This window comes from Alligator mississippiensis, chromosome 1 (genome assembly GCF_030867095.1).
Source record: "Alligator mississippiensis isolate rAllMis1 chromosome 1, rAllMis1, whole genome shotgun sequence".
Classification (NCBI taxonomy): Eukaryota; Metazoa; Chordata; order Crocodylia; family Alligatoridae; genus Alligator; species Alligator mississippiensis.
Genome location: NC_081824.1, coordinates 230684458 through 230704754, shown reverse-complemented (window position 1 = coordinate 230704754; position 20297 = coordinate 230684458). Strand labels below are relative to the sequence as shown.

Genomic DNA, 20297 nt, shown 5'->3' with positions numbered 1-20297 from the left:
AGCGAAGTCTGGGTGTGCAAGATCTTGGGCCCGGGCGAAGGCGGCGTGCGAACTCCTAGTCGAATGGAGGTGGGTACACTGAGAAATCAGAAATATAATGCAGGTAGCCTAGGAGAGATGGGTATGTATATATTCCTGTCTCAGTCCAAATCCAATAGCCAGTTAAATTCCAAATCCAAATGAGCAACGCTCAGTTACCATGTCTGTCAATATCCGTGTCCATCAATAGCCTATTCTCTACCGGGCCGGCATCCTATATGCACGTCCCAGGCTCGCAGGCCTGGGAATTCAGGTACCCCCATTACACTTCAGGACAGATACTAGAGTTTTCAGGGCTTGTGTACCCGCCTCCGCTCTACCAGGTGTTCCTACACCGCCTTTGCCTGGGCCCAAGGTTTCGTGCGCCCTGGCTTCGTGAGTGTACCCCGGAGGTTACCCCTTCTGGTATCAGGGGGACCCCTGAACTCGCCTGCCACGACTTTGATGGTACCTTCAGTGGGAGGTCCACCCTTGGGGTATCCACCGGTGTCAGCACATTCCTTAGCGGGTAACCTCGGGGCTCCGTCCTCCCCTACACCCCGGCCACTCGCCAGCTTAGGCTCTTCTTCCTATGGCCTCAACATTGCTCCTGGCTTGCCACCCTCTCGCCTCAATATGCCGGCTGTCAACAACGGTCTTCGGGCTGGGTGTACTGCCTATAGGGACGTCAGCCCGGTCCCTCCGGCCTGGTACCTGCGTTCCTCCGGGGGTCCGCGAGGTCGCCGTCTCTCCCACCGGCTCTCCTCTGTATGGGGCACCGGTTACCTCACCGATGCCCTCTTTCTCCATGCAGCTGGCCTCTCTGCCGCTCACGCCGCAGCTCCCTTTGCTATCAGCTCTGCGGCCTGGGATCCAGCTAGCTCCTCCCCCGGCCCTCTTGCCTGTGCAGCAGCTGGTTCCTTCCCCAGCTAGGCTGCCTGGGGCCCTCTCTGCCCTTTCTCCAGCTCTCTCGCCAGCGTTGCCACCGGCTCCTTTCCTGGCTACGCTGATTAGGGTCCTTCCAGCTCCTCCTCCGGTCCTGCTACCGGCGGTGCAGCCGGTTTCCCCACTGGCTAAGCCGATAATCACAGTGCTGGCTTCTCCACCAGCACTGCTGCTAGCTGCTCCGCTCCGTCTCTCAGAGCCGGGTCTGGCTCCGCCTCCTTCCTTCCCGCACTCCGCGGGTGGCAGCTGACTCCCCGCTTGCTGAGGCTTCTCACTCCAGCTTCCTCCGTTCAGCCGCCCCATTGCCTCGGAGGGGCCGCCTTTTGTTCCTCCCGAAAGGCGTCCCCCGCCCACACTGCTTTGCCGCAGCCGGATAAACACCCGGCTGACAACCCGCGCCGGCGTTCTCGGCGCGTGGGCCTCCCTCAGCTCTTCCGGCCTTGCAGGAGGTAAGCGGGACCCTTTGCTGCCTCGGGGGCCTTCCGGTGTCCCAGCTCCCCTGGGACAGCTTGCATTTTAAATTCTTGCCTTAATTCATTTTCAGACTTAATTATTCCTTTTTCAGCCTATAGTCTCTTTAAAAAGGAGATAGGTGGAGCCTGTGATGCTTTCTGGGTATCTCCAAAAATTGAAGAAGCTTTCTTCCATAGCTTGCAGCTCACTTAGCCAGCAGTTCCACATATGCAGGAACATGTGCTTGCAGCAGCTAAAATAGAAGCAGTGCAAATTAGAGTCGGGGCTTTTTGCCTTAGTGCACGTGCCCAGCCATGCACTTTGGTGTGGAGAAAATTGTGCCATTTGGGGCAAAATAACCCTACCTGGATCCTCCTGGATCCGTAGCCAGGGGGAGCTAGAGGCTGGGGCCACCACCTGTGCTGGCCTCAGCAGTATAAAAAGCTGCCCTAAAAAGTAGCTCAGAGCTACTCACTGTCAGGAGCTTCTGGGGCCCGGCCAATTGGTACTTGGAGACACTACCCCTTGTGCCAGCTGGACTGCTGAAGCAGCCCTGAGAGTTCCCTGCACCCTCTACCCACTGCAGCAATCTGGCAGTGGGGGCTACTGCTTGGCTGTGACCTGTTGCCACCTGTGACAGCATGTGGTCCTACGGTTGCATGCCTGTCAGAGCCAGATGAGGACGACATGGCCAGTGGGCTGGAGCTGCACAGTTGGCTTTTGTGCGGTACTGTCACCCGGCCATCTGGGCACCTATTGCCTGGAAGATGTTCTCAGTGTGGTGGCCTGCTTTGAACTGTCAAAGCATGTCCTCCTGGCCCCAAGTGGCCAGGAGGTCAGTCACCTCTAGCTGGGTCCCAGATGCCAGCTCTGAGCAGGCTCCTCTGCCTGGGTCCTGCCACTTGCCTCCCTAGCAGGAATTTTAGTGTTCCCTATTTGAAAAACTGCAAAATCCTGAATAAAAAAAATCTCAAAGTCACTTTTTAAAATACCCCAAAATCCATGTTCTTCCATGAGTAAAACAAAAGACCACTAGACATATATATAAATGTGTGTGTGTGTGTGTGTGTGTGTGTGTGTGTGTGTGTATAGAGAGAGAGAGAGAGAGAGATCAAATCAGTTGGGCAATGTTTTTTGATATATTTACAATTTTAAAGCAATTTGGAAGCCTACCAGTGCCTCTCTCATCATAATAAAACGTTGCAAAAGGCACATGCTCACTCGTTTAGACACGCCCAGGGAGTCTCTCAGTAAAAATAGATTAGCACACTTTATGGGATGCTATCAATGAATGCCTTGCACAACATGATTTGTTGGGCTAGAGCCAACTATGTTTTATCCAAAGCCCAAAAATACAGCTACTTTATTTTTTTATGTTGTGACAACATAGCACATTTCTTTCACATCATTTAAATACCTTGGGCATTTTAAAAGCAAGGAAATGAAAAGTTGAGGGCATTGTAATTATCACATTATCTTATAGAGCCCACGTAATAAACATAAAGCTGCTACTCTTTATCACATACAAAGCAATGAATATTTAATTGCATCGTAAGTATGTGGATTCTGACCCATGGATTAATGATCTGGGGATGATGATACATATTAGCAGATTAGTGTCTTCATACATATATATTGCCTTCTGATTTATTTCACAGTTCCTTGTGTCTAGACTGAAAGGAACAATTCACTTTGATATCTTCCTTTTAATCTACTATAATATAAAAGATGCTATATAGCATGCTTGAAGCAAAATATGGGCTAATTTAATCATTCCTTTTTTTGGAGCAAAAGTAGGGGGAAATGCTGCTACACAGACTCTTGTTGGCTAGTCCTTTTTCTGGGGCTAGGACTCAATTCCATAATTATCCCAGTTCCCATTTTTTTCTCTATTAACATTGTTGAATGTTGAATTGGGAAATTACTTACTGACAGATATATTCTTGGTCTGCTCTATGGGCAACAATCATGATGGATCTGGAGTTGCCTTGAAACCCCTGATATATTGCTTACCCTCCATGAGAGCCTCCTTATTTGAACCATTTGGGTCTTAGAAATGTGAAATTTGTTGTCTGAAAAGGTCCTTTGTAAATAGTAGGCAACCATCAATGCTCTGGATCAGGGGTTTTCAACCTTTTTTAACAAGTGTACCCCTTCTGTCTCAAAGTTTCAGCTCATGTATCCCTTTATATTTTTTTTCTTGTTTTTAGGACAGGGGGGCAGATCGAGGCCCCTGTGGTGAGGGAGGGAATGGGGTTGGGGCAGGTGCTGCATAGTTGGGGCATGACACGGGCTGGGGATGCGAGCGGCTCATCCGGAGAGGGTGGGGAGGGGGGCTTATGCTGCTGCACACACTCCCGGGAGAGCATGGGGGCTGTGTGCTCCTGGATCTGCACGTAATTGAACATATAGTCTATTTGTACATGAAGTACATGCATGTGTGCATGCACGCCCCGCCCCCCCCCCCCCCGTTTCATAATGCAAATTCCACAATAAGAATACGCCCTGCTTTCAGAGCTCAGAAAGTTTGGCCTTTGATTAGGCTAGTTTTCAAAGAAAGAATTACCAGGTTTGAACCACGATGGTATAGGTTGTATATTGTATTTGGTTTTAAATTGATTAATAAGACGTGGAGAATCATCCATTTCAGAAGAACAGGTTTCATCCCTTTTAGATAATCTCTTTGTTGTCACAAAAGATTAAATGAAATCTGTGAAAGTTGCAGTAGGAGCAGAACTAGCTTTCAGCTGCCATTGTTTGAGGTAGGTGGGCACATCTACACAAGATGTTTACTGTGGAGTTGCCTAATTAGCTCCACAGTAAAATGTCACTGTTTACACATGTGGTGCAATTAGAACAGAGTAAGCTAACTAACTCCACCATAGGATAGTACTGCCAAACACAAGTACTATCATACATCGGAGTTATTTACTCCACCTCAGTGCACATGTAGATGCTGACGGAGCGGGTTGGGGCATGAGGGTGCTTTAGTGCAGGGGCTGCCTGCTGGCTAGCCCAGCACTAAAGAACCTTTGTGCCCCAGCCAGCCTCTCTGCAGCAGGGGACCTCCAGGATCTCCTGCTAGCTGGAGCTGCTTTGCCCCAGCTCAGCGTACTGCACTAGAGTTTAGTCAGGCATGCTAACTGCACGTGTAGGCACGCCCAATGTGTCATTGTTGGGGTTGTGTGTGCTATAATAAGAGGGATGGTTCTGATTCTGCCAGAGAATGAATTCCCAGTATGAAAAGCTGCTTAGAGATGTGTCATAATGAGTTTTGTCTGCCATATACCTCACTGCCTTTATGCTGGTGAAGGTAAGAGATTAATATGGGATCTATAATAGTAACTGATAACTGTTTGAGGGCCAGGAGGGGTTGCCAGTATGTATATATTTGCAAATATCTATACATCTTTTTACAGTTCACTCCAATCCTGTAGATTTGAATGTTAGTCTGTGTAAATATATATTCTTAAATGATTACCATTGTCCTCCATTCTCCCTCCCCCTTGGCTTATTTGTACCTACCACTCCATCACCTACTGTAGATTCCTTGGGGCAAAGTCTGTTCTGTTGTGGTTTTAGACGGTGCGAAGTTTAGTGAGACCCTGCTTCTGATCTGGAACTGCAGGTGCTATATAAATAAGAGGCACAGTGAACCACACAGACCACATGAATATGTTTTGTGACAGGCTAAATAGCACAAAACTACAAAGATTCTTAGAAAATTCTAATTTATATGCAAAAATGCAAAAATATCAGATGCAAAAATGCAACAAAAATGCAAAAATATCAGATGCAAAAATGCAAAAAATGAAAAATATCAGATTCAGACTACTGTACATATAAGTAATGTGTGTATGTTGGGTAAAATATATACTTGGCTTGATGATTAATTTGTACCATGCAACATACGGATAAATGAGAATATATCATCTTGTACAGCAAATGAAACCATTTCGTAGCTTGTTGAATAGCAGAACTTAAACTAGCTCAGTTTGTTCTCTGGGGCTTTCACCCTGACAAAACCTACTAGTCTTGAAGTGATGATTAGCACATTTTTAACCGAGAAGAATGTAGAGAAAAAGTAGCTGGTAAATCACAGTAAATGTAGAACACAAAATAAACCAATACAATCCTGTGGCATCCATAGTCAATAAGAGTACCTCTGATTAGTATGTTGCAGACTGTTTTTTTGAAAATGGGAAATGAATGCCAAAATGACAGCTGCATGCAATGTAGCTTGACTTTTAATGCTATGTTGAAGGTCTTTACCTGAGCGATGATTTATTCATCCTGTTCTTTTTAGTTTGCAGAGATTTTTTTTCTGCTTGAAATGGATATTCTTTTTTCTTAGCATTTGGGGCAAATAACTTTTTTTACTCTGTAAAAGTGAAATTCCCCTTGAATGTGGTCTTATGGACAACGTCTCAGGACTTTGGATTTCTCTGCTCAATTCTTGGCTCTGCTTTAGTTTTGAGCAGGGATCCAGATTTTCCATTTGGCAGGGTTGGGGGGAGGTCAGGGGGCTGCAGGTCTGGAGTGAGGGGCACCAGCACAGCCAGGGGCCAGTGGGTCAGGAGTAAGGGGCACTGGTAGGTACAGGGGACTGTGGGTTGGGAGTGAGGGGCAATGGCAGGGACAGGGCAGGGCACCAGCATCTCAGGGCTGCTTAGCACTACAAAGTAGCCAGGGGCACAGCAGCACCTGGACCCATGTCCTGGTGAGCGAAAGGGCAGGGGGAGCTATGATTTTCTATTATAAAAAAAACAAACAACCCAAAATCAAATGCCAAAACATAGGTGTTTAAAATTTGTTTTATTATAGTGACTGAGGCACTGGTAGACTTCCAAATTGCTTTCAGATTGTAAATGTATCAATATAAAACGTTATGTTCAACTAATACATAGATAGTATCATTTCATTAATTTCAGAAAAATGCCAAGTTTGGGTTTTTTAATTGGAGAATTTGGGATTTTTTTAAAATCAGAGAATTTGTGATTTTTAAACAGAGAAAACCAGGATCCTGGCCATGAGATTATAGAATAAGTATTCTCTGAAATCATGGTGCCCCTTCTTAACTACAAACCTGTGGGGCCCAATGGCTTTCCAGGAAAATACTTTTAAGAACGGCGAAGCTGAGATCTCCTTTTAGGATCCTAGTTTTGATCATTTTCCATAGTGGCAAATGACCAGATCGTGCATTCTGAGAAGTGAAGTACAATCCTTAGTTTGAGAGGTCCGAACTGACAAATTTTCTGAAGCCATTGTCAGCTGTTAATTCTATTTGCATGTTTTCTTTGCAAACAGCTGACCAAGCTTGAAAAACAGCAACAAAGAAAAGAGAAGACCAGAACCAAGGTACCCTCTGAATCAAGTAGAGAAAGAAATGCCCCTCGTAGCAAGGATGACCCCAGTGCAAGCAGCGGAGCAGAAGGAGACGTGTCATCTGAAAGGGAGCCTTAGTTTGTCAGAAGCGGGTCTCAGGTATGGAACCTTGTCTCTTACCTAATACTGCATCCTGATACATGGCTGTGTCTTATACTGTGCTATGTCAACTGTACCGTCCCATAAGTGCCTGGATACTGTGACAGCCCCTTTACAAATGCCTAAGGGCTGGATTGTCGACACCTCCTTGTTCATGCTCAGTAGTCTGCAGAGTTAATCATAGAGCAAGGTGTTATTCTTTGTGAACCTGAGGCATTGTCAGCCTGGCCTGCTATAGAGCTGACTGGGAGATCACAGCTTCTTTGTCTTAGGGAATTCAGAGCAATAGTCCATCTTCATTTGAGCTTCCTAAAAGGTAGATTAATGGGGTTTTTCCCATTCCCAGTTGGTTTCACATTTTAAAAGAGCATGAAGTGGATGAGAAACTAACCTGCTGTCACTAACCCCTCGCTTCCAGAAGACAGAGAGGGAAAGTCTTCTCTCTCCTCTGGCCATTTTCTGCCAGATAAAGACACTGAACTAGTGCAAAGAGGCTCTTGAAAACTCAAGTTCTAGCCCCAGGGAGGACTTCCATAGTGCTGGGGATTTTGCTTGCCTTCTAAAGACCCTTTTGTAAGCCAGGGGCTCCAGTGTTTTGGCATGAGTGAAGTGCAAGGGACACAGCTGCTGCCCACAGTGCTGTGGAGGTGCTGACAGCACCCCAGCTCATCAACTGGTCATAAGTTAGCCATACCCTTGCAGCTATCTAAATTGCACCAGTCCCTGGAGCTGCCGAGCCTTGGAAGGGTACAAATTTGGGTTAAAGCCATCCAAGTGTCCTCCATCTCCCACTGGGATGCGAGTTGTCTCCTGTACTGCTTAGAGGTGCAACTCAGAATCTGATCCAGACTTATGAAAATGCGAAAAGTAGAGTTTCTGCAGGTATTGCCAGCTAAACTGGTGGAAGCCCCAGTAAAAGTCACTAAAATTGTCTAATGTAGTTAGAACCTGGGTTTGAATTTTGACTCAGTGATGCAAACCCTGGCAGATTGGTAGGAAAGCGGGCAGGTAAAACACCCCTTTTAGTTATAAGGATTTTCTTTGCAAATGCTTTCCCCAACTCCCTGCAGAGCCAGGCACCAAAACCAAGAACAAAAAGACTCTCTCTCCAGTGTGCTCTCAAGGCATCATGCTACCTCCTTGACCAGTATAACGACATTGGAGGAGGGGTTTCCCTGCCCTTGGCTCTGCAATCGTTTCTGGCAGCTGGGAGAAACAATTGCAGGGCAAGTCCTGCTGTGAGCCCCGGTAGCCCTGAGTTGGAACATATTCATTGTAGCTTATAACTGCATTGAAAGTTAGCTGTCAAATTTTAATACTGAGCATGTGCAAACAGATTTTCATAGGGTTGCACTTCAGCCAAATGTCGGTGGATTTTATGCAGACAGCTCAAGGCATATCTACAACAGCATAGGAATCTTCTTGCCAGATTTCAAGTTACTGCTTCAATGTATGAAGGCACCAAGGCTATCCATGAAACAGTTGTAAGAATAGTTGTAAAAAAAAAAAAAAAATTCTTGACACGACAACCCACAAATTTCACCCCATTCCCACCCTGATCTTGCCTTATGAAATGGATGAGCCATTTTATCTGAAACTTTCCACAGAATTTACCCTGATACTAGTAGACATGGAAAAATTGAGACCAAACAGTTAATTTCACAACCAAAAACAATCTTACCATGAAAATATTGAGGAGCCTTCACTATAGACATTCTGTCTATGCTGGTCTAAAAATAAAGCCATGTGTACAGACATAATATATTAAGATATCTTTGAGAGGTATTGAACATAAGAAATGAAGTTCTAAGCTTTTTTTCTTCAAACACTATACCCTGCTTCCTTAATCCAGGCTTTCATAGAATTTAAATTAAACTCTAAAGTTATGTGTTTTGCATTTCAAACTACTTATAAATTTATTAATACCCTAAGTTGGCTAATTTATTCTAGCGTCCCTTTTTGCTTTAATTTTTTTTTTAATCTGCTTATGCATTTTACCTGCAGAATCTCTTAGTTTTCCTTTAATAGTATCTGATCAGTGCATTTTAAATGCTAGTCTTGTTGTTATCAATAATTATGATTGTTCATCAAAGCAACTCAGTAGCTACTTCTTTTTGTAGATTTCAGGTTGTTTGGATCCAGGCCTCAGGAGTTTTCTAATATGCCTTTGCTGAGTTAGTGTTTAAAGTCAGAAGTTCTTGCTTCTAAAAGTGCTGAGCACCCAACACCTCCCAGTGGGGTTCATTGAAAGCTTGGCAGTTTTGAAAATCAGACACGTCTCAATATAAATTGGGAAGGCTAACTTTATGTTTCTAGTTTGGGGATGTCCCATATTAACTATACACACACACTTGTCTGTTCATACTACATTATGTAATGTAAGTTCAGGTTTGTGGTAGTATGAGTGTAAGAGCTGGATTGTTGTGAGCAAGTCATGTGAACACCCCTAGCTCAATCTTACCTAAGAATAACCCACTGCATAGATGTAAGAGTTAAGATTGTGCATGTATAACTTCCCCCGACACAACCATTAGGTAAGAAAATCCACAGCGTGACCAGAACTGAACGTAAGCTGTCTCATTAGAGAGATACTAGCAGTAGGAGATCACAGATGAGCCCCTCTAAGAAGAGGCTGTGAAGACTGGGATTGCTAATACAAAGAGGAGATAAATAATAAGATATGTTTAGAGGAATAAATAATAATGACCGATAAAGAAAAGGTAAATCAGATCTTCCTATCCCTATTGTGAAAGGGAGTAAATACTAGAGCAAGCAGTTACGGCTGTCCAAAGCTTCAGTCCCTGATTCGATTCGGCGGAGATTTGGCCTGATTTGGTGACTGAATCTCTGAATCCAAATCGAAACAGAAGACTCTTTAATCTCTCTGAATCAAATCAGAACCCTCCGAATCGATTCAGAGAGATTTGGAAAGAGTCAGAGATTTGGACATAGACACAGCTTTAAATGTTTTTTCTATATACCTCAAGGTACCAGGCAGCTCATGAATGCTGCGATGCATGGAGCATCTAAAGGAGTGCAGGGGGCTCCCCAGTGCACTTGGCAGCAGACCTGGAAGTGGACCAGAAGGACTTCTGGTCCACTTCCAGGTCCGCTGGGGACCGCGCTGGGGGGCCCCCCACACTCGCATGGCTCAGCAACTGGTGCCTCCTGAGTCTGGGGGGGGGCATCCGGGGTCCCCTTGCGGCCAATCACCGAGTCAAGGGGGCCCCCAGCACGCTCCCCGCCAGACCTGGAAGAGAACTGGAAATACTTCTGGTCCACTTCTGGGTTAACTGCAGAGCACATGGAGGGCCTCCCACGCTCCTGTGGGACGCTCTATCCACCCCAGCATCACAGCATTCATGAGCCGCACCTGGTACCTTGAGGTATGTAGAAAAAACATTTAAAACTTTGTCTATAGTCAAATCACTGAGTCTCTGAATCAGCATCAAATCTTCAGATTTGGATTTGGCCGAATCAAATCAGGGACAGTGATCTGATCAACTAATCGAATCACTGTCCCCGATTCAGGTCAAATTAAAATCGAATAGGGCCTGCTTCGCACACCCCTACAAGCAGCATTCAGTGAGTTCCATTGCAAGACATCCCATTGGAAACTGATCAAAAGAAATGTATTTTCTTGACATTCATAATTAACTTATGGTACACATTTGTCTCAGCATATCACTGTGGCCTTGATCTCTACTGCGAGCCTGGAGACCCATTCATATGAGTTATGGATTGGGTATGAGGATGTCTCTAAAACAATTAAACATGTACCTGGCCTATGGAAACATCCACGATGGCACTAGATGGGATTTAAAAAACAAGCAATATACACCTTTGTGCTTTTTAATTAAAAACAAACAAGATAGTAATTGGCCATTAAGTGATGAGCTAAGAAGCAATTTTCTCTTTTCTATCATCTGTACCAGTGGTTCTCAAAATTTTTAGCTTCAAGGCACTCCTCAGAAAATGTCAAGTCTTAGTTTTCACTTATTTCACTGTGGAAAAATAGAGCAGTTCTGTTGCAAAGATCACAAGAGGACTGCATGTTGTTGACACTGTGGTTTCCTGTTTCAACTCTCTGGTTTTATGTTGTGAATCATGTAGGTGTTTGCACATGTAACAGTTAATATTGCAGGGCACCTCGCAGCACTCTTAAAAGGATCTTGTGGTTTAAGAATCACTTGTCTATGCAGTTTCTTGCACCTTCTGCTGAAGAACTGAGACCTTTTAGTGATGGGATACAGGAGGAGATGGGCCATTAGTTTGGCCATTGTGGTGGTGCCTGAACAGCAGATGCTAAAGCTGGAAGAGGCCATTGTAGTCAAGGAGTCTGACTTGCTGTCCAAAACAGGCCATATAGAACCCCTTGGATGAACTCTTTTTAGAAAAGGGCATGTCTTCCATCATTCAATCATGATTAAAAATAACTAGAATGATACAGGAGTTTGCAGACCTTCTTTGAAATGAGACCCCTGGCAAAAGACCATTAATTAGCGAATTCATTTGTATGTGGGACATGTAGAAATAAATGTCTCTCATTTCTAGCACTGGGAACTTACATCTTTTATACACGTGTTGTAAGGCTGAAATGCACTGTCATTCTTAACCTTTTTTGTAGGTTTTAAAATGTCATGTTCTCACTTGCGGGAAATGCACAAGGCCATTTACTTCAATGTAGTTAAAATGGTCTGAAAGAAAAGACCCTTCACAGGTTTTGCAATTCAATATTCCAACAAGAAACTTCTGGTTATGTTTGAAAACTTGAAATCAGGTCGCTTGGTATCCTTATATGCTTCTGAACCAGAAGCAGCAGTGTATAGAGAAAATGGACTTGTTTCTTTTAAATTCAACTCACAAGAATAGCAAGCCTGCTTTTTCTGGAGGGGAAAAAGGAGGAGTATCTCTTCTTCCACAACACTGAGAGATTTTAATGGATTTTCTTCTGCTGCTAACAAATATAACTAAAATATTCCGCTCATTACTAGATCCAGATGGGTGCTTATACAGCTCAGTCACCAAAGCCCCATCTGCAGTTCTCAGTGACCAATTAAAGTAGTTAATCATTATCATTTCATAGATCCAGACTTTTGCTTTTCAGACTGACATGTAGATGTCAGAGCTTCTGCAGCTTTTTCTCTCTTACTGTCTCTGGAAATGTTTGTTTGGTCATTCTTAACTTTGTTCTGTGAGTATCTCCCTTATTTATTGATCATTTCAACTGGTGGAGATCTCAAAGAGCAGTGTGAGAACATCCTAATAGGTGCCATTTTCCTGAACCAAAGCTTCATTTCCTGTGCTCGGCAATTTCTTGCTTTATTTAATGAGTAGTTTGTGATAGAAACTGAGCTGGTGTCTGAAAGGGCAGCCTGGTGTGATGGATACTAGGATAGGGATGGTATTGGTGGATTGGGGGGCATTCGATTGTGTCTGAAAGTGATACCTCATTTGAAGTTATGTTAAGACCATGAGATGAATGGATAGCAGAGCACCTTAGTGTAGTTAAGGACGGTAGTATTTGTCCAGGGAGAAGGGGTTACACGAAACTCTAATCAAGGCTGATAAGTGCTAAAGGTGCTGCTGGCCTGGCAGTGGGGTTGACTTGGGTTCACTTCCTTGCCATTCTACTTACATCTTGTGTGACCTTGAGCAAATCACTTAGCTTCCCTCTTTGGGACCCAAGCAGAAAATGGGCTTGTCACAGATACTGCCAGGTTTCTTGCAGTCTAGTTTCTCTGCCACCAGCACCAAAGGTATGTTGGTGTGATGGAATCAGACTAAAGGAATTCACATTGTGGCAGCACTTTGCTAGCCAGATGTACCTTCTGTTGAAAACTATTGGAAAACAGTTTTTGGACATGACATATTTTGCACTCGTCATAAGCTTTATACAATAATGGCAATCCCCCCTTCTCTCCCACCTCCTGCATAGACTGGCATACTTGGAGCTGGACTGAAGAAGGCGTTTGGGGCTCTGTAATATGGGTTGATCCCATGCTGGCTAGGCTGAGAGAGGTCCTTCTTATGTTTCTCTGACTCTCAAGAGGTGCTCCAATTGCAATGACAATACTAAATAAAAAAAATCACTCAGTATTTCAAATGAAGAAACAGAAAACCATGTACTTGAATCCATTTCTCAAGGGAGCAGCTTGTCCTTTTTTGTGCCATTTCACAGAATCACACCAAATAGGGACTTCAAGAGGTCATTTAGTCCAACCCACTGCCCTGAGGCAGGATCAGCTTCACCTAGGCATCTGTTCAGTTGGCTTGAAATGTCTAAACAGAGCAGCAGAGGAGCAAATCCTTCTGGAGTCCTAGACTTCAGTGGCGCAGGCTGTGGCATGCTGTGTACGTGATGCTGCACTGTCCTCTTTGCTGTTTCTATCACAGAAATCCAGCAGATCCTGGCAACATGAGGCACTGATTTCTCATCCTTTACATTGGAAGCTGTCTCTGACAAGCTGCAGTAGTCCCCAGGGACTTTCACTTCATATTTGTGAGGAAGTGTCTAATAAAATGAATGACTGCACAATCATGTGCACATTTCCTTTTGAAGATAAGAAAATACCTTCCAGATCTGTTCAGGTTCCCAGATTATGAACCATTTGGGGGGTTTTGTACCTCGGGAAGAAATGCAACTTGTTTATGTTATCAAATTGGCATAAAATGGCTACAAGCAGCCTCTGTTTTTGTTTTTGTTTTCTTAATCCTCTTTCTTATAGGCACTCTCACCAGCCAGTTTTTATAGAGCTTTTCTATTAGCAGCAGATCATTGTACCAGTTCTATCCACAGTCTTCTTCCAGCTTGTAAAGACTGGCATATATTGTGTCTGAATCTTTCAAAGGAGACAAAGTCAACTATATCTTCTTTTTAAAAAATAAATAAATAAATGTCTGTCAAACAAGCCGGAAGCAGCCTACAAATGAGTGCTATTTCATGGTCGGTAAACATAAGATGCTCTTTGGCTTTTTTGACTTGCCAAGTCAACTTCCTTGGCAAAAACTATCATGTTATGTAAGTATTTACTTATTGGTAAGCTTTATTCATGCAAGCAGTTCATCTCCCCTGATGCCCCACTGTTCTTCTGACTTCTTAAACAGAACAAGACTTTTTTCTTTCTTTTTTTTTATTTTTAAGCAGCTATTATCCTTTTGCTCTGATTTGATCTTTTGTAGGAAGGGAATGAAATGACCTGCACTGAGCAGATTAATCTCGTCCTCCCTTCAGGAGCACAGGAACATTGTGTTGTCCATTTTATGGTGCTTCTTAAAAATTCCACAGCAGTTTATTTGCATGTATGTGGTAAATCCATGTTTGCCCCTGTATTTTTTCTGCATAAGTGTCTTACAGCTGTTCTCCTACTATTGATTCCTAAATCTGGATTCTGGGTTATGTGACACTCCAGGTTCCATCAGGCAGGCAGGACTGACCATACCAAACGTAATAGTCGCTTCTTTTTCTTGTTTTTCACCAGCTAGAGCCCTTCCTCCTTATTTTAATCCATTGTCTGCATAATCTAAACACATTATGTATAATTCCTTTTCATGCTTTTTTTCCAGTTACACCACATCAGGCTTTCCCGCTTTGATTATAATGACCTCACCTTTGGCTGCTTTATCCACACTACATTCTTGCCTTTGAAAACAGCAGGACCCTATTCTCATTTTATACCAAGGCTTCTTTACACTGAATAAGATTTTGACCCAGTTGTGTCTGCTCTTGTTTTGATGCAAGGCACCTAAACTCTGTCTTGGCCTATTATATAGATAAGGGAAAATTAATTCATTTGGGTGGTACAGTAATAAAAATATTTATTTGAAAAACCAATAGTGGTGACACGGATGGGAAGAATTCCATCCCCTGACAACTGAGAAGTCTGGCTAATAATTTACAATCCATGCCACCGCCTTCCTGAGTTGGGGAAGAAGTATCTTAATTCATGGCAGGCCTTCATTTCTGCCTCCATCCAGACCCAGTTTATAGAAACTGAGTTGATTCTAGATCCAGTTCTAAATAGAATCTAGTACTTTCCTGCTCTCTGAATCACAGTAGTGGCCTGGCTGGAAATCCTAAGCCTGGTGCTTATCAGGCTCGGAAGATGCTGAGATATTTTCTCTCTTGGTTTTCCTTAAGCATTAGGCATCTCTGTGTCCAGCTGCCACCAACATTGTATCCAGATAATGTGCAATCTCCAAGAATCCATACAGAATCAATTTCAAAGTGAGAGGGAGACCAGAAATGCATCTTCCAATTATGACTGCAGTCTTCCTAAGAGTTTTCAATATTTTTTTTCAGGGTGACAGACTGCTGTCTCTGGGTACCGTAAGCATCCCAGGAGATGCCCTTGACAGACACTTAGGGCTAAATTCTGTTCCATGTATTAATCACCTAGGTGCCATTCTGTTCCACCATGATTGAGTCCTGAAAATCCATTAGTGCATCTACTTTGGTAACACACTGACTCTTAAGCCTGAGACACAAAAGTACAGGGAGGAGGAGGAGAGTAGCCCACCCACTTATTACAGTAACTGTTTTTCAGGAACTTAAGGGGGGGAAATCATCACATTTAGGGTTTGGTCCCTAGGCTTCTTTACTGTGACCCCCTTTTAATCTCTCATAATTTCTAGTGTGTTTGAGCTTTCCACAGCACTGCTCCCATACATTGGGTTTTTTCAGGAGTTTCTTTAATGCTTCTACTGATGTGGGATCTAATTTTTCAAAAGTACCCAAGTAGTTTGAGCACCTTGGAAGGTTAAGACTCTTTGGATGCCTGTACACAAGTGTGGAGGCTGCTTCAATGCACTGTAATTAATCGAGTCTGCTGGAGAGTGGTCATTATCACGCTCCAGCAACCTCCCACATCTCGTGTATCAGTGTCTCTGCGCTTCAAAATTGCAGCAAGGACACTTGAACTAAAGCTTGTTGGATGAACTTTAATTCAAACACCCGCACTGCCATTTTGAAGTGTGGGGATGCTGCGGTGCTTTAATTAGAGCAGCTCTGCCCCCTGCTACCTGCAGAGCACATGTAAAAGTGCCCTTTATGTGCCTAAATCACTTAGTTGCACGGGTGTAGGTTGTAGCTGTGTTGGTCCATCCAGGAAGAGCGCACACCAACTGCTGAAACTTCCTTAGCCTGACGAAGGGTTTTTGAACTCGAAAGCTTGCTTAATAACTATTCTCCAACCATTTGGGTTGGTCTAATAAAAGATATCAAATTCACCCAAGGAACCTTGTCTGCCTAAATCACTTAGTTGCTTTTGATAATGTAAGCCTTTGCCAATAGGAAATCAATGCTCCTATCCTATTAGCATCTGAGTTCTCAGTTTGTCACTCATTGCAATATGTGATTAGCCTGGTGCAGCTAGACTTTACCCTCCTCCCTAGCACTTCGGGCTCCTAAAGTTTTAATGGTTAGGTCTACAAGGATGATTTCTGTATTCAGGTAGGTCAGGTACCCCAATATGACCCAAAAGAGTAAATTTGCTTGTGGCATCAGGGCCTTCCCATTAATTAGTCCAGGGAAGACTTTTGAGAAGGGAAGGAAATAAACTTCCAAGAAGAAATAGTGTCTGGAGTTGGACTTGCACATCATCCTACGTTTCAGTCATTAGCACAGTTTGTCTTCTACCTCTCACTGCCTGGATGGTTTACCTAATACTAGCTAGCCTGCAGTTCACTCTGAGAAAAAGGCTTGTGGTAGCATAGATGGTCCCTCAGGTTTTAGTATTGCAGGATGCAGTTTCAGTTGTTCTTATTTTTTTCACTGGCAAGTAGTAATTACTTGTGCAGCTGCTACTTGGGACACATTCTAGCAAAAGAAATCAGCCCTAATCTATAGTGGTCTCTCTGTGTGTGGATGTGGAGGCATTGCCACAAGTTTGGACAGATGATAACGTAGAATTGTTAACAAAGAGCTATTCACCAAAGATTTGTTTTGATGCAAGAAATATTTGCTTCTTTGCTGCAAATAAGTTTAGGCGTGTACAAATTAAAACAGTTGTAATCAAGCTAGCCTTTGTGTTGTTTCATACTTTATATACTCCAAAGCAATAGGGTTTGGGTCATATTGCAACATCTTGTTCTAACATTGGAATTAAATATGTCTGGTGGCGGGACAAGAGAAAATAAAACAAAAGTTTACTAGCTCAGCAATTATTGGTGTTACAGTTATGCTGCAAGAATATAAATGTGACTTTTCCATTGTTGCTCAGCTTTTCCTTTTTTGTGTGGGGTTTTATTTTTGATTTTAGCTCTCTGTTGTGGATGGTCTTTGTTGGGTTCTATATCGAATGCTGCTCTGGACTGGTGCAGATAAGTGGAACGTGTGTAGGAAAGGTGGGACCTTCATAGGTGAGATTTCACATTTTTGCTGACTGCCTGGAACATTTCTATTTATTGGATGTCATGTGAAAGGCTGGTGGTAAACCATAACATTTGGGGAGTGTTATAAACTGATAATTCAGTATTAATTTAAGTGGTGTGGCAATGAACAAATGTATTTTTCTATACATGTTTTGAAAGAACCATGTTAAGTTTCCACTATGTCTGTAGTGATGTTTTTATTTATTTGCATTTAACAGTTTGCTGCACAAAGGCTACGCTGGACCGCTAAGAATGCACAAAAGATCTCAATTCCATTAACCTCAGAGCTACTCAAAGGACTTTGGGAAAGAACGAAAAACAGGAAATAAAACCAATCAACATCATTCTGTATTAAAAATAACCAAAGGAATGTTACCGGTTTCAATCATTAATATGTAGTAGCAGTAGTGAAAATGATTCATGGCATTTTTGTTGTCTCTGTGTTTTCACATGATTACTGAATTGGAGGGAAATTTGCCTTTATGCAGATCACAACAGAGCACCTGATAACAAAACATAGGATTCATCTCCAAAAATAAATCAGGGTTTTCCTTAAATTGACACTTGAATTCTGGAGCTTGTATTTTGATTCTCATGGTGTGGTGTCTGTCATGTGCTACCTGTTTCCATAAATCTGTGTATACTGTATATTGTTCAATACCCACCTAACACCAGGTTGGGGAGTACTGTTTTTGTGCATGTGTTTAAGTTATTAAAAAAAAAAGTCATCGATAAATTATCATGTGAAATACATGCATCTTGTAAACTTTTTAAAAAAAAGAAAATACTTTATTAAACAAACGATGCTACCTTTCAGGCTATTTGTGTCTGGTGTATATAACAGGACCTTGGGAATATGAAAATATTTAACAATGCAACTGGCAGAGGGCACAAGAATCTAGCCCAAATGTATTTAAAACAGAGAATCACTTTCACCTTTCCCTTAGAAAATCAGAACCGAGTGACATTTCCTGCCGTGGTACATGTTCTTTTTCAGGCAGAGTCAATCTGTGCCCTGCAGACACTTCACTCTGACCACTGGAATTTAAAAGTGGTTGCTCCACCTGCCATCTTGTGCACCTGATAATATTTCTGTGAGATTCATCAGACACGGAGCAGACTTTGAAAGCCAGCATAGTACCGTGAGACTAAAGAAATCATGGGCTGCCAAAAGTGCTGGGATATGGGTTTTAGACAGACAAAGAAATTTCAGTCAAGCTGGGGAGAGGAAATTGAAGGCTACAGGTAATCAGGCCTCTGACTCCTTGTCAGATGTGGTGGTACCTTTCTAAAATGTCTCTCGAGGCAGGTGTCATTGTTACCATGGTAACCCATACAAGAACATAACTCTTGCAAAGTATCTAACAAACAGTGAGTTTTATAATACAAAAATCATGTTTATAATACATTGATTTATTGTGCTAAGAGCTGAAGCAGCTATTTTAAAATTTACTACATGCCTGGATGGAATCCAAATTACTTGTCATTAGCTTATGCCTCTACAAGACTGAACCACTTCTTTTCCAAAACCACTGTGTGCCTGTGTTTCAGGATGTGAAAACTGTGCACGTCCAGTGTGTCCAGACCTACCTTACTAAAGATCTGTCATTCATAATCCAAGTGTTACTGTATTTATATAATTGCCAAATATAAAAACTATCAGTACTCTTTTGCCCTAGGAGCATTTCCAAAGAGGTGCCTTTTGCCTGTGTTTCTAATTTGCCGTTTGTTTTCTCATGAAATATCATTCAAATGAGGATGGGGAGAGTTCAGAATCTCACCATGTATGGCCTTTTTACAAAGACTTGGCCAGCTACCAGCCTGGCATGATACACAGAACAATATGTTGTGAACCTTGGGCAAAAAATGTCATGTAATCTTGCCTTTAATGGTTTGCTTGTTCTGGGGCTGCAGTCTGGCCACCATGCAACCCTGGATGTATAAAACCTCCTGCAAGAGGTCTTATTTGCATCTCCACACAAGCAGTTATCTTTCCTTGCGAGAGGGAATCATTTTTCTCCTTATGTGTCTTGTTACTATAGAACCCTCTGGTCTGCAAACACAGTCTGAACAGACTGTTATCACATCCATGTTTAATCAGTTGCAGGGAACAAAGGCAGCAAGGAAAATAGCAGAGACTTGGACTCTTTAAACAATGATGCTGTGTTTGGAGACTCCTCAGACTAGGGAACCAAAAATGGCTGGATGTGATGATGGCCACATCACTCCCATATGTGCTGTTGCCTGGTCTAGCCACTCAATGCTGAGGAGCCACCTGAGATCAAGAGGGATGGGGAGCTTGGACTGCATTTGGAATAACAAGAAGTTCTGAATTAAGATTGGATGTGTACAAGTCCATGGGGCAAGACACAATGCACCCAAGGTTGCTGAGGGGGTTGACTAATGTGGTTGCAGAGCCACTGGCCATTATTGTTAAAAATATGTAGTGATTTGGGGAGCTCCTGGGTGATTGGAAAAGGGCAAATATAGTGCCCATCTTTAAGAAAGGGAAGAAGGAGAAGCCAGGAAACTACAGACCAGTCAGCCTCACCTCAGTGCCTAAAAAATAATGGAGCAGATCCTCAAGGTATCCATTTCTAAGCACTTGGAGAAGAAGGGGGTTAGGAGCAGTCAGCATGGATTCACCAAGGGCAAGTCATGCATGACCAACCTGATTGCTTTCTGCGATGAGATGATACTGTCTGCCACAGCATGCTTGCAAACAAGCTAAGGATGTACAGGTTGAATGAATGGACTGTAAGGTGGATAGAAAGCTGACTGGATCATTGGGCTGAAAGGATAGTAATCAATGGCTTGATGTCTATTTGGCAGCTGATATCAAGTGGAGTGCCCCAGGGGTCAGCTGTGGGGCCGGTTTTGTTCAATATCTTCATCACTGATCTGGAAAATGGCATAGAGTGCACCCTCAGCAAGTTTGCAAATCATGCATTAGATCCCATTGGGCAGCTGGTAGGAGTAGTAGATATGCTGGAGGGTAGAGTTAGTGACCTAAACACACTGGACGA

The 20297-nt window shown here is 43.1% G+C and overlaps 1 protein-coding gene across 2 annotated transcripts in view; it reads left to right on the top strand.

Annotated features, from left to right (window-relative positions):
- The window catches only part of DTD1 (D-aminoacyl-tRNA deacylase 1), a 140448-nt gene extending 122363 nt beyond the window's left edge, over positions 1-18085 (top strand). For both annotated transcript variants that reach the window (XM_019491009.2, XM_059720255.1), the window contains exons 5-6: positions 6724-6900; positions 17490-18085. In XM_019491009.2, coding sequence (XP_019346554.1) covers positions 6724-6879 — 156 coding nt within the window. In that variant the 3' untranslated portion in view covers positions 6880-6900; positions 17490-18085. The remainder of the gene's footprint in view (positions 1-6723; positions 6901-17489) is intronic.
- Positions 18086-20297: the final 2212 nt, after the last annotated feature.